Raw genomic sequence first — 13,878 nt, forward strand, 5'->3', positions numbered from 1 at the left:
GTCAGACAAGTCACTCAGGGGCTGCGATAAGTTGGAGAGGGGGCCGAGCCCCCTCCCTTTCCCATGAGAATCCTTTATTTACCCCAACTGAGGGGTGGGCCTGGGGTATTAAATAAGAACTGGAATAGGTGGGGATGCTGTACAGAGGGGCCCAGGAAGGGGGCTGGTGTGTGGACAGCAGTTCAGTGCACCTGAGGCTGGGGGTGCCCGTGGCAGAGCCCTCCTGGTGGCTCAGGGGACAGGCGCAGCTTCTCGGTCTCCTGTTCCACTGACTGGCTCCCATAGGCGCTGTCCTCCTTCACTTCTGCTTGGGGAGTGGACACAGGGAAAGGGACAGGGAAGAGTCAAGGTCTTAGGCCTCCCACTCACGAGGCCCAGATCCATCTTCCAGGTAGGACCCTTTTACCTGTACTGGGCAGCTTGTCTCGGGCCTCGGGACCCCTCAGCAGCCTCACTCCTTCCTCTAGGCCCATGTCAGACAGAGCTTCCAGGAGGCCTGCCAAGTCCCCACCAGCCAGCTGGAGAGAAGGAAGAGGTATAGTTAGGGTGTGGGGTCAGGAGTTCTGGGGCCAAGGAAGCACGTGGGATCTGAGACCGGGGAAAGGAGGCCAGTCACAGAGCAGGAAATGGGGTCAGACCGACCTTGTAACTGCGCAGGAGGCTGCCGCTGGGTGAGGTCGTCTTTCGATAAGTGTCCACCAGACTGCGCAGCCCCAGCCGTTCTGCCAGCTCTGCCCAGCTTCCCTGAGCTTCTGGCCCATCTAGCAGATGCTCCAGGTTCTGTAGGACTGTATCCTCAAGTGGCAGCTCTGGCCCTGAGGGGGACACACACACAGATTGTCAATGACCTCCAGAGATGAGTACAGGCACAGACCCCTGGATATCAACCAGGCAAGGCAGAGCCCTTCAGACGTCCTGAAGGAGAAGAGACCTCTGTGAGCAGGGGCAGGGGGCTGGCAATGGGTGAGGAGATCTCACCTGCAGGGCTGGGTGGGGTCAGGGGGAGCGCCATGGTGTCCTGAGCAGCATTTAGCAGCAAGGTCTTCACCTGGGGAGACAGCCTCAGTCTCGACTACTCCCATCCCAGCCCTAAAGCCTGAGTACCACACACGCTGCACCCCCTCTCTAATCCCAGGCCCCCTGTTCCCTGGTACTTCTAGTCCGAGGCTGGCTTCACCTTGGTGCTGCGAGTGAGGTCCACAGGTGTGTGGCCCCGGAAGTTGCTGTGGGTGTCCCTCTCGGGCTCCTCAGAATCGGAGTCGCTCCCAGAGGTGGGGGGCGAAGGCAGTGGGCACAGGGGCTCCTCGTTCTCTGCGTGGATGTCAGCACCTGGGGGAGGGAGGGAAATGGGAGTCCACGTTAAGGACTGCAGAGGGGGGGATTGGGAGCCACCCCGTTTTCTCTTCCCAGTCCTGTTCATATGCCCACAAAGGTGAGACTGACCAGCCTTTAAAAGGAGGCGCGTGAGTGTCGGGGATCCCAGTCCAGCTGCCAGGTGTAAGGGTGTGTTTCCCGCAAAGGTTCGAGCATTCACATTGGCACGGAGCTGTGGGGTGCAAGGGAGTGGTTAACGCAGCCCCAACTGACCGGCTGCCCCCTCGCCCCTGTATCTTCACCATCCTTGGTCCCTCCACAGTCCTCATTCCCACCTTGGTGACCAGATGGGTAACCAAGCCCAGCTCCTCCATCTCTGTGGCTAGATGCAGAGCTGTTCGGCCCCCCTGCCGCTCTGCAGCCTCCACTTCAGCACCGCTGTCCACCAGCAGATCCAGGCACTCGGGGCTTCGGGCACGGACCGCCAGGTGCACTGGGTACAGCCCTAGGGACACAGGAGTCTCAGCCTGTGGCTGTGACTCCAATGTGAGCCCCTAACCAGCTGACTTCTACATCTCATGTTCACCCTAGGCACTCACCAGTTACCCTCCCTGGTCCCCACCCTTGCCCCTGCTCCAGATGAGGTGAAGAACTCACCTTCGAAGTCCGGCATGTGCAACAGTTGGGGCATGGCAGGAACCCCACTCTGCAGCAGTGCACGAAGCAGGTTGGGGGCACTGGCACCTGCCCGCAGTGCCAGGTGCACCGCTGAGTCTCCGTGCCGATCCAGTAGTGCTGGGTCTGCGCCTACCTGCAGCAGGAAGCTCACCACGCTGGTCTGCCCGGTGATCACCGCCAGGTGCAGGGGCGTCTGGGTACGCAGGCAGAGTGAGCCAGGCCTGCCCCTGGCCTAGACCCACCTGCCTTCCAACCCCTCCCCTCTCACCAATAGGTGCCCCTGACCTGGTGCAGGTGGTTGGTGAGGTTGACAACACCGAGGTGCCGGGCATGGAAGATGACATGGGCTATCTGCTCGATGACACTGGTCTGCCCGTGGATGATAGCTAGGTGCAGGGGCCTGGGGGTTGGGGAGTGAGACTCTGGCCTAGCAGGCCCAGCCACTCAGATCACCCTCTACTCTTAAAACCCCCACCATCTCCATAATCTCCTTGCCTGGGGCCTGTTGAACCCAGATGTTTCCAAGGGCAACACAGCACCTGAACTTAATCCTTCCTGAGCACTGTTTGAGGTAGATAAGTGCTATTATTGTGCCCCTCTAATGGTCAACAAAACTGGAGAGACTAAGTACCTTGAACAGAACTACTAGTACATAGCGAGGTCAGACTTGAAAGCGGGTCTGGCCAACTCCAGGGCCCTGGCTCTCTGCGGGTCTTTCCCGCCCCGCACCCCACGACCTTCCACTGGGCGCCGAGTCCCGGGCCCCCCACCCTGCGAGCCCCAGTCTCCCACCACTCCCGCCCACCCGCCCACCTACGTGTCTCCGTTCTCGTCCTGCGCCATCAGCAGGTGGCGCTGTCCCGCCAGCAGCGCGCGCGCGTCCGCCGTGACGCCGTAGTCCAGCAGGGCTCGGGCGCTGCGCTGCGCCAGGCCGAACAGGCGCGCGTTGTACTCCCGGGCTGGGGGCGACAGGGGGCGTGGGCGGGGGCGAGGTTTCCCACCCCCAGCGTCTCGACCGCCCGGATTCTGGGGACCATACCTCGCTGCAGTAGCTCCGGGGCTTGCGGTTCAGGTTGGGGGGCCTCGGGGGACGCGCTCCGTTCTGCTGCTGCTTCCCCAGCATCCCTGCCAGGCGCCCCGGCAGCCATTTGCGCCCCGCCCCCGCCTCCTGGGTAACAGCCCATTGGAGCCGGGCCGGACTGGTAGGGGCTGTAGGCCAAGGAGGAGGGGAAAAAGCCGAGGCTGCCACCTGTGGAGACAGGCAGGGCTGTGGGGAGGGGGCAACAGCCAGGACTCTCCCAAATTTCTTCCCCCACAACTTCTCTCCCTTTTCCCCCTCCCTCCTCCATCGCCCTTCACTCCACAAGCACCCCCTCACCTCCTCCTCCAGCTCCTCCATAACCCCCAGCGGAGCCCCCAGAGCCTCCACCCATGTGGGAGCCGCCCCCGAAAGGCTGGGAGAAGGTGGGCAAGGCTTTCCTTCGCTTCCGCTGCACCTCCTCCTTGTCTGGGGGCAGAGGGAAATGAGACGTTAGAATCCCAACTCATGGGCCAATCCTTAAGATCCTTGTCCCAAGGTTGGTAATGGCCCTTTCTCCCAAAGCCCTCAGGCTGGCTCCTAGGACCACTTCTTCCTGAGACCCTCCCCACTCCTAACTTGACTCACAGGTCCCCTGATCTAATTCTTGGGTCCCTCGCACCCAGCTCCCACACTCCAGCCACCCTAGGATCTTCAGCCCAGCTCCACCTTCCACCAGCGGGTAATAGGTGAACTGTTTGGAATCAGAGACATCCCCTCCACGCTTGCGTTTCAGTTGCAGGAAAACGGTTACAGGACGCTCGATCTTCATCTTGTGATAGGGTGGCGTCCTGAACACAATGGCATACTGGGGCAGAAGGAAGATGTAAGGTGTCACCGAGGCCTTGGCCTAGATGGGCCCCCAGGCCTGGCCCCAGCTCTAAGGTACCTGTTTATGAACATCTGTGGGAGAGAAGTCCCCAAAGGCCTGCCATCCATTCTCATCATCCTCATAGAACCGAACCTCAATGTCATCTACAGGGAAAATTGAAACGTGGCCACAGCTCCTAGTGGAATCTCCAGGGCCATTTGTCCTGAAGTTTCCCTGGCCCTCAATCTTTACACTCAGTGTCCCTAGCTCCCAGCTTGGGCTCCAGCCTCACCTTTCTGCACCTTGTCACAAAGTAGATAAACCTCGTCTCCACCCCGCACAGAGCCGGCTGTCTTGTCCATTCGGGAAATCTTCAGGTTCGAGGCCCCAGGAGACTCTATGGGGGAGAGATATCAATTATTTGAGATGATGTAGGAGTCAAGGCCCTATTTGTGGAACCAGGTGCTTTGTGTCATTATCTGAACAGCACCACGAGATACAGGAACCTCTAGTATCTTCATTTACCCAAGACGGAAGCCATGCTCAAGAGACGGGAAATGACTTGCTCAAGATCACAGAGCTCATACATGGTGGGGCAAAGTTCAAACTCAGGCCTTTTTGACTCCACAGCTTGAGGTTGCCTCCCATGCTCTTTCTGACACCCAGGCCTTGCCTTCCAGGTAGTCAGGATACTCACTGCTGTCGTGGATGGGCTGGGAGATAACAGGTTTCAGGGGCAGGGAGAAGGAGCCATCACTGGCTCGAAGGAAGGCAGAAAAGCGCAGTCGCACAATGCTCAGATCCATCACCTTCTTCAGCTCCTTGGCCTCCTGCTCCAGCTCCCGACGTTCAGCCTCTGGGTGGTGACACACGTGACCCTTGGACACCTCCTCCTCTATTCCTTCCAAGAACACCTCCCATGGCCCCCTTCCTCCCCGCCATACCGGTAAGGCCCTGAGGCCTGGAGCGGAGTCGCTGCCTCTGAAGTTTTTGTATCATGATCTCCATCATGTTCTTCTTGGTCACATGCAGGACACCCAGGTTGTTAAATCTGGGTGAGGGAGGGGGAGTCAGGGATCTTGCAGACAGTTCTTTCTTCCTGAGGCACCCCCCCCACCCCACTGCCCAGGCTCAGCACAGCCCTACTTCCTCTAGGAAGCTTTTCTGGTTTTTACTTGGAGCCTTGGGTTCTAGGGCCAACCTAAGTCTTTCCCCTTGGTCAGACGCTAAGTTCAGAGAGGTGGGCTGGGGCCTAGGACTGGCAGGCAATGAGGGGGCATACCACTGGGGGGGCCGGGGTGGGGGACACCTACTGGGCAGTCATGTCCTTGGGCCCCACAGACACGGCGCAGACCCCCAGTTCCGAGCACTGCTTGCCCACCAGGCTGTGGGCGTGAGCACGAGGTGGGTCACTGTGCGTTACCAGGTCCACCTCGATCTTGGCTGGTCCCTCGTAGTTACAGATCTAGGAGGGGTGAGGGCTGTCAGTAATGCCCCTGGACACACTGTCCACTAGCCCACCCTCAAGCACCACCCTTGCTCACCTTGACAGTGGGATACGTTTTCCGGCCCTTCTCACTAGAGGCACCTGGCAGTCCTCCATGGGAGGGGCCTTCACAGCCATATCGAAATCGGAAGCCTCGCTGAAGATTCCAGGGCAGAGTGACATTGTGACCAGGAGGCCCCCCCCCCCAGCCAGCCATACCCCCTGCCAGCAGTGACCATAATGACTGGTAGTGCCTGTCCTGAACCACAACCACACTACTGATTCAGCAGCGGACAACCATCCCAACGCAACGTGGCTTCTGTGGTCAGTGACCCTCCCCAGGGCCACCCAGCTACAACTACCCCATCTGCCCTCAAAGCTGAAGCCATCCCACACCATCCCTTCCACCTCACTCACCTGCTTAGGCTGTTCCACAATCACCAGGTATGGTCCATCAGCTGGGGACAGAGGGGCCTTGCTGATCCCGGCTCTCTGACCCATCCCCAAGGCAGAGGGCACATACTCCTCCCTCCCCCTCCCTCTAAGACCAGGGGAGGTCAGAGGACTTATCAACCTGTGTCTAGGGCTGGCTCCTTGGGCTCCACAATGGATGGGTTGAATTTGAAATCATCGTATTCAATGATGCCATCCAGATCCTGGTTTGGAGACAGAATGGGATGGCAGCTGATTCGGAGCCACCCCCAGAGTCCTCCACCTCCCAGCTCTCTAAGCCCTCAGTAATCACCCCCTCTCCTCCCCAGGTCCATAAGAGAGGTCCCATTGGAAGCAGTTTTGCAGACAGACCAACAGGCAGGCTGAGATAAAGTGAAGGTACTACAGGTGTAGGGGAGCAGAGGGGACTCCGACAGACCCGCAGACAACCAGACAAACACAGGGGGTCAGCCAGCCGGGTTTGGGGCCAGGCGGAGTGACTCACTGGGTCGTAGCAACTCTCCATGTCTCTGGGCTAGGCCCGACTGTGTGGCGACTCCGGCCGGGTTCTCTTTCCCAGTTTCAGTCGCCCGCCTTGGGTCGGGGTTGGGGGGTGGGGGGAAGTGGCAGGGGGGCGGGAAAGACAGATCAGGACCGGAGTAGAGAGGAGAGGGGGGCCCAGATTTGGAGGAGGGTCGGATCTCCTCCAGCCACCCGTCCGGGTGTGGCGGACGAGATCCGGTGGAGCGCGAGATCGGGAGCTGGGCTGGGCCGGGCCGGGGAAGGGGCAGGAAAGTTAGAACAGCTTAGGAAAGTCCCGAAAATACCAGGGGGGAGGCGGGGCCGGAGGGGGCGGGCCTGGAAATGACGCCACTGGCCACGCCCCCGCGGCGGGAGGGGCGCCAGGTTGGCGGCGCTGGCCTGTGGACACTCGCAGCTTGTCTGTGGGCAGAGGGGCAACCAGACCTAGCGAAGCCCCCGTGAGGGTTGGGCCCCTCTCCTCACTGCAGAGCAGGGGTCGGGGACCGGAAGGTCTTTCACGGCTGGGAGAGGCTCCAAGCCCCGGGCCAGTCCTACCTCCCGCCCCTTTCACCTCCCCCATCCTGGAGTAACCTTGGGATTTTCTACCCTGAGGGAGGCCACGGCTGATTCACCCCGGGGGCTTTTGGGGGGACATTCCTGCTGTAGGAAGGCCGCCTCCCCGAAGGCCTGTAGGCGGGGGCTCTTCCCAGCGAGGGGCCCAGGGGTTCTGCCCCGAGAACCAGTCTCTTGGGCCGCGGAGCTAGGGGAGGAAAGGTGTCTCCTCCTTGGGATGGGTTCCTCTGTTCCCTCTCCTCGAAACACCTCGATAGCCGTTGACTCCCACGCCACATGAGTTTTGGGTGCCCACGCCCCTGCCCCAGTCCCAAAGCCGTTTGTAATACTTGTGTGTCTCCATCACAGGTATACAAGTGTGAGTCAGCTCATGTGCTTGCGTGCGTGTTGTGTGTGCATGGCGTCAACATGCGTGTGCAGCTGAGCATGTCTGTGTACAGGTGAGTGTCCTTAAAAGTCTCAGTGTGTACACATGTCTGAGCATATCTTGATATGTAGAGGCGCAGGTGAGCATATATTTGAGTTTGTGCGTGAAGGGTATGGGTCCAGGCTCACCTGTGCACGGGTGAGCGTGTTTGCGTGTGCATTTGTGTGCGAGTTTGAGTGATGGACTGTACACTCGCCGGCTTACGTACAAGTCCGCGTGTTTTGTACAAGGATGTCGATGTGTATCCGGGTGTCTTGTTCGTGTGCGTGCTCTCTGTGTGTGTGCATATGCTTTCTCCAGCTCTGAGTCTCCCTCAGTTTAGGACACACTCCTCCCGCCCTTCCCAGAGTCCTGGCCACCCAGGGGTCTGAACCCGGCCACTCACCGCGGCGGCGGCTCCGGTTCCGGCTTAGCTCCCGGCCCGACCCACCTGGGACGGGTCGCGACACCTCTCCAGCCACCAGCGCTCTAGTGGGGAAAGCCCCTTTACCGCCCCCGGGAGGGGGGAATTCCCGTGACGTTGCCGTGCGTCACGCCCCATGCCCTTTTTCATTGGCTGAAAGTTTAACTCCCGACGCGCACAACCAATCCGGAGCGACTCAGGCGCTCCCCTTAGGGGGCAAATATTCGCGCAGCGCGGGGAATCGGGAGTGGGTATGACGGTCAGCCAGGCGTGGGCTCTGGTGGGGGGACCAGTCCCAGGCGGGATCCGCTGAGCGAGCACCATCCCCCTGTCGACGCCCCGACTCCAGTCTCCTCACCCACTCAGGCCTGCCTCAGACGGCTGGCAGCCCCGCTGCTACTCGGCTTACGCTGCGCCTAACGCTTGGCCACCTCTGGAATTGGGGAACCCCAGGGGGAAGCTGACCGACCGGCCCAAGTCCTCCTGTCCCCCGCCCGGAGCGGGGCCCCGTTGCCGGGAAGTTAGGGGAAGAGGAAGGAAACTGATCTTTCAGTCGGTCCCAGGGTGCCATCTGGCGGCCCCCCTTTGGAGCCGCAAGGAGACCGCGTAATCCTTTTACTCAGTCTCTAACTCTTTGTCCCCTGGAAAAGACCATCTGGACCTAAACTTATTCTATCAACGGCAGGTTTACTGAGGGCCAGATTTTAAGACCTAAGCTCAGGAGCTCCGTGCTGGGAGGGAAATAAGGTGTTTATCTGAGAGACTCAGGCTGTGCTCATCCATCACGGAGATTTGGAATGTTAAGAGTTAAAAAGACATCCACAATCTTAATAGTTCAAACTTCCTCTGATGTAGGAAATTGCCTTTTATATAGTTCCCAAAGTATGCCTCACACTTCTAGTGGCAGCAAGGTCACTTTCACAAAGTACTGACTCCCAGGCCGGACATCTCTGGTTGGTAGAATTTCTCTTTAGAAGGTGCCATGAGTAATCTCCATTCCTGGAGTCCTACATTGGGCTCACAGTGGAACACAGACTGTTTGTTGTTTCGGATCTTTCCTGCAACTGCCTCCTGACCTTCTAAATAATGGACTTACAGGCCTGCACTAGCTATGCATAAAGGGAGACTATTATGGCCCTTGATTTGGGCTATTTCCTATTACTTCCCCTTCCTCTTCATCTTGCCCACAAATGGAATGTGCCAGGTACTATGTTAAGGTACTTCAGTGTAAGTTCTTGTTCTTCCTCCCAACAACCCTAGAAGGTAAATATTACCTTTCTTTACTGATGAAGTAATTAAGTCTCAGAGAGGTGAAGTAACACCTCTAGCTAGAAAGGGACAGAGTGAGAATTCAAACCCAGTCTGTTAGCTCTGGGATGAAGCTTTCCCCAGAAATTCATATAAAATAAAGCAGGCCTTTCCACCCAACTGTGGGCCTTTCAAGTGATTATCATAAGATACCATCAAACAATTTGCTAAAATCCAGGGATACTGTCTACGACATTCCCCTGGTAAATCAGTTCCTTAACCCTTAAATTAAAATGGAAGGTTAAATTTTAAAATGGGCAGAGGACCTGCATAGACGTTTCTCCAGAGAACATACGAGTACAAATGGCCAACAGACATGAAAAGATGCTCAAAGTCACTAATCATCAGAGAAATGCAATTTAAAACCACAATGAGCTATCACCTCACACCTGTCAGAATGGCCATCATCAATAAATCCACCAACAAATGTTGGTGAGGATGTGGAGAAAAGGGAACCCTCGTACACTGTTAGTGGGATTGCAAATTGGTGCAGCCATTGTGGGAAACAGAGAGGAGGTTCCTTAAAAAATTAAAAATAGAATTACTTCATGACCCAGCAATTCTACTTCTGGGTATTTATCTGATGAAATCCAAAACACTAATTTGAAAAGATACATGCACACCTATGTTCACTGCAGTGCTATTTATAATAGCTAAAATATGGAAGCAACCTAATTCCCCTCGATAGAGGATTGGGTAAAGATGTGGTATATATATGTATAATGGAATATTACTCGCCATAAAAAATGAAATATTACCATTTGTGATAACATGGATGGATCTAGAGGGTATTATGCTTAGTGAAATAGACAGAGAAAGACAAATACCATATGATCTCACTTATATGTGGAATCTAAAGAACAGAATAAATAATAAAACAAAACAGAGACAGACTCATAGATACAGAGAACTGATGGTTGCCAGATGGGAGAGGGGTGGGGGGACTAGGTAAAAAAGGTGAAGGGATTAAGAAGTACAAATTGGTAGTTACATAATAGTCATGGGGATGTAAAGTACAGCATAGGGAATAGAGTCAATAATATTGTAATAACTGTGTATGGTGTCAGATGGGTACTAGACTAATCAGGGGGATCACTTTGTAAATTATATAAATGTCTAACCACTATGCTGTACGTATGAAACTAATATAATGTTGAATGTAGAATGTAATTGAAAAAATAAATAAAATGGGAGCTTAGTTTGGAATATTCTAACTTAGTGAACCTGTGCTGATCACCGTTGATCACGACTGTCCCTTTAAAATGCTCATAAACCACCAGCTCAAATTGGCATGAATTTTTCTAGTTTCCACGTTTCTAAAAGCACCCCTAAGGTTTAGCTATTTTAGTTATAAGATTCTGAACTATAATTCATTTATCTGAAGATTTTAAAAAAGCCTTTATTATAGAAAATTTCAGACATATAAAGAATGGAGAGAAGAGTATAATAAACCCCCATGTACCCATCAATCAACTCCAACAATTCTTGATGTTGACCTGGAAATTTTGACTGACTCAAAGTTTATAGTCAGTTTCTATAGCCTCATCTATCTGGGCTTAGAAAACCCATTGTTTGTTCACTAATTTCCAACCGAATGATTATCTGTTTCTGTACCTAAGGCTAGCACTGCACCTGGCCCAAAGCAGACACACCATAAATTCACTGTCTTCATTCACCAATGAATAGTGAGGGCCTACTCTAGAAATCAGTGTCTTTGTTTGCAGATAAAAGTCAAATGAATGTATGTCAGTTGGTGATCAGTATGATGGAGAAAAAGTGGGCAAGGGGAGGGTGATCAGTATGATGGAGAAAAAGTGGGCAAGGGGAGGGGGTCAAGAGTGACAAGGGTTTCATACGTAGCAGACAGGGCAGGCTTTTCTGATAACATTTGAACAGTGACGTGAAAAAAGTTGAGGGAATGAGTTGTGTGAATATCTGGGGGAAGAGCATTCCCGGTGAAGGGACTAGCAGTGTAAAGATCTGATACGAATGTGTTTGGCATATTTGAAGAAAAGCAAGGTTAGGTAAGTGGGATAAAGTAAGAACTTTGCATTTTATTCTGAATGAGATGGAAAGCCACTTGAGCAATGGAGTGAAAATGATATGACGTTTTAAAAAGGCCCATTTTGGCTGCTGTGTGGACAGCACACAGATCATGGGACTAGAATATAAGAGGGAGATCGGTAGACCAGTAGTGGCTTAGACTTGGGTGGTAGTAGGTGAGGATGGTGGGACGTAGTATTCACATTCTGCATAAATTTGAAAGATAAAAGCAACACTACTTGCTGAGGAATTGGATGTAGGATGTGAGAAAAGAGGGGGTTGAGTTGTCCTTTAGTGACATGGGGCAGACTGGGAGAAGAGCAGATTCCTAGCGGGGGTAATCAAGAATTTTTCCTTTGAAGTTTGTTATGTTTGAGAGCCTATGAGGCATGCAAGTGGAGATGATGTGGGTGGTTGGACATAAAGTCAGTGCAATGGATGGTATTTAAAGTCTTGACTGTGGATGTTACCCAGCAATTGAGTAGAGAGAAAGGACTTGAGGACAAGAGCTGGGCCCTGAGGCGTGCTCATGTTCAGAGGCTGTGGAGATGAGGAAGAGAAAACAAAAGAAATTGAAAAGGCATGGCCAGTATCTCAGAAACCAGTGAAGAGTATTTCAAGGAGGGGGTGATAAACTGTTTACCTGAACTAAAGTTCCTTCTCAACTGAAGCCCAGGAACTGAGGGGGGGTTCTGCTTCCTCAAGGCCATTTGTCTCCTAAGTGGTGAGCCCTAAGCAAAGGTATATACTGAGAGCTGGAATAGCCACATTTTTCTGTTGTTCCTAGCAATGCTGTCCATTGTAGCTAATTCTGTACAGTTGACCTCTGAACAATGCAGGGGTTTAGAGGCACTGATGCCCCCCCAGTCAAAAATCCACGTACAACTTTCAACTCCCCCAAAACTTACCTAGTAATTAATTCTTCCCAATATCATTGTTTTATGTGCTTAGAAAATTCACATTTATTCTTGGTTGTGTATATCTCTTTCCAGTTTTCTAATGAATTCTTAGCTTACTAGGTAATAGCCTGTTTTTCAGATGGTCAACCTTTTATTTCTCATGAGAAGCTACAGAAAAGATATGTACAGACAGTCCCTGACTTACAACAGTTCAATTTAAGATTTTTCAACTTTACGGTGATGTGAAAGTGATACGCCTTCAGTAGAAATTGTGCTTTGAATTTTGATCTTTTCCCAGGCTAGCGATACGCTTGCTGTATGATACTCTCTTGTGATTCTGGGCAGCAGCAAGCTGTAGCCCCCGTCAGACACTCAATCATAAGGGTAAACAACCAGCACTCTACATTGTATTCATTGTGTTAGATGATTTTGTCCAACTATAAGCTAATGTAAGTGTTCTGAGTACATTTAAGGTAGGCTAGGCTAAACTATGATGTTTGGTAGGCTAGGTGTATTAAATGCATTTTCGATTCATGATATTTTCAACTTATGATGGGTTTATTGGAACATATCCCCATTTTGAGTCAAGGGGCATTTGTAGCTTTTCTTTTTTTTCCTTCTTCCACCCCCCCCCAGTTAATGGCAATGTGTCTTTTACTGTAGTAATTTAAACATTCACCATATTGTTTGATCATACCTTGTATATGTCAGCTGATCTTTCTGTAACAGAATGAGACTTCCCACAGGTTTTCTTTGCTACCGGCAGGGAGATCAGTTAGCAATCACTCCAGCTTCATTCATCTAATATTTGCAGACCAACACAGACTTGCCATATTCCTTTTTTCATAGGATGGTTTTCGGACTTCTTTGCAGCAGCCAACATTCTCTCCCCCACAGGGAAACACATAGAAGCTTCTAAAGCAGAGCTTGTGGGGCAGAGCTCTGTTCAGATGGTGGAACAGAGACATCATAGCTGTCATCAAGGCCTTAGTGTCTACCTGAGTGTAGATCCAGGCTTTTCTGCACTCATACAGAAAAGTGCAGATTAGAAGTGTAGTCAGAGTCCTAAGTTTCCCAGGGTCAGGGTCACGAGTCTTCTGGTTAGGGTAGAAACTAGGCATGGTCTGGACTACTCGGGGAAGAAGGAAGGGAAGAGGTTAAACTAGTGTGGGAGTTGCAGGCTTCATGTCAGTACTTTTCCACATCAGGCTGTTCTCATTTCCGAGGAGCCCTTTCATACACCTGAGGGAGGCACTTACAGAGTTCCAGACTTTTGGCAATATCCACATGAGTATCCACATCCACATGGCTGAGCAAAGGGAAGCCTTGGGTGCTGCATGATCACAGAGACAGCTGGGCCCAAATGAAGAGGGTGAGTGCCCCTAACTCTCCATGAGGAGGTCAGCTGGTAGTACAACGGCGTACCAGTCCCTGTCCTTCCCCCACCCCAGGGGGAAGGGACCATTATGGGGGAGGAAGTCTAGATGATGCAGATGCTTCACCGGGAAAGCTTAATACATAGCATTCTGCATCCCACCCACAGTACCTCAGCCACACAGCCTGCCCCATGCACACTCCCACCTGTTTTACCCTGACTCAAGGGACAGAAGGGAGGCGTTTTCCAATCATGCTTCAGTGACTGGGATGGATGGAGGCTGTGGGGTGGAAGAAACTGTTCTCTTCAGTTTGGGGCCAAAATGAATGTCCTGTGTCCATACACACACGATCACAGCTGTGGGCAAGATGGCCCTCTCTCCTAAGCCCCATGGGCTCCTTTGTGCTCCTGGACCAGGAGGCGCATCTGAGGGAAGACTTCTGAATAACCACAGCTCAGCTCTGGTTTCCCTTTGCCCACAGTCTAGGCTGTCTCAGGTGTCCCTCTTGGAGCAGTCAGGGAAGAGGAC

General features: G+C 53.0%; 1 protein-coding gene across 1 annotated transcript; it reads right to left on the reverse strand.

The window, feature by feature from the left end:
* Positions 1-44: 44 nt before the first annotated feature.
* Positions 45-7,827, reverse strand: NFKB2 (nuclear factor kappa B subunit 2). The gene is made up of 23 exons (XM_033130019.1): positions 7,707-7,827; positions 6,305-6,393; positions 5,942-6,023; positions 5,785-5,825; positions 5,426-5,524; positions 5,195-5,346; positions 4,826-4,932; positions 4,579-4,737; positions 4,174-4,278; positions 3,960-4,045; positions 3,740-3,878; positions 3,371-3,499; positions 3,032-3,241; positions 2,810-2,951; positions 2,278-2,392; positions 1,972-2,185; positions 1,650-1,819; positions 1,444-1,546; positions 1,178-1,329; positions 979-1,048; positions 643-815; positions 407-518; positions 45-304 (listed from the first exon to the last, which is right to left on the reverse strand). The coding sequence occupies exons 2-23, from the start codon at positions 6,323-6,325 to the stop codon at positions 183-185; spliced, it is 2,703 nt and encodes a 900-aa protein (XP_032985910.1). The 5' UTR covers positions 6,326-6,393; positions 7,707-7,827; the 3' UTR covers positions 45-182.
* Between the last annotated feature and the right edge of the window lie 6,051 nt (positions 7,828-13,878).

This window comes from Rhinolophus ferrumequinum, chromosome 16 (assembly GCF_004115265.2).
Source record: "Rhinolophus ferrumequinum isolate MPI-CBG mRhiFer1 chromosome 16, mRhiFer1_v1.p, whole genome shotgun sequence".
NCBI classification, from domain to species: domain Eukaryota; kingdom Metazoa; phylum Chordata; class Mammalia; order Chiroptera; family Rhinolophidae; genus Rhinolophus; species Rhinolophus ferrumequinum.

What these genes read in the sequence shown, in the direction of transcription:
- NFKB2 (XM_033130019.1), bottom strand. Translation starts at nt 6,325, where the DNA reads ATGGAGAGTTGCTACGACCCA. An exon ending in TGGAGAGTTGCTACGACCCA is followed by an intron (nt 6,024 to 6,304) that starts GTGAGTCACTCC and finishes TCTCCAAACCAG; the next exon opens with GATCTGGATGGCATCATTGA. An exon ending in ACCTCACTCGCAGCACCAAG is followed by an intron (nt 1,049 to 1,177) that starts GTGAAGCCAGCC and finishes CTGTCTCCCCAG; the next exon opens with GTGAAGACCTTGCTGCTAAA.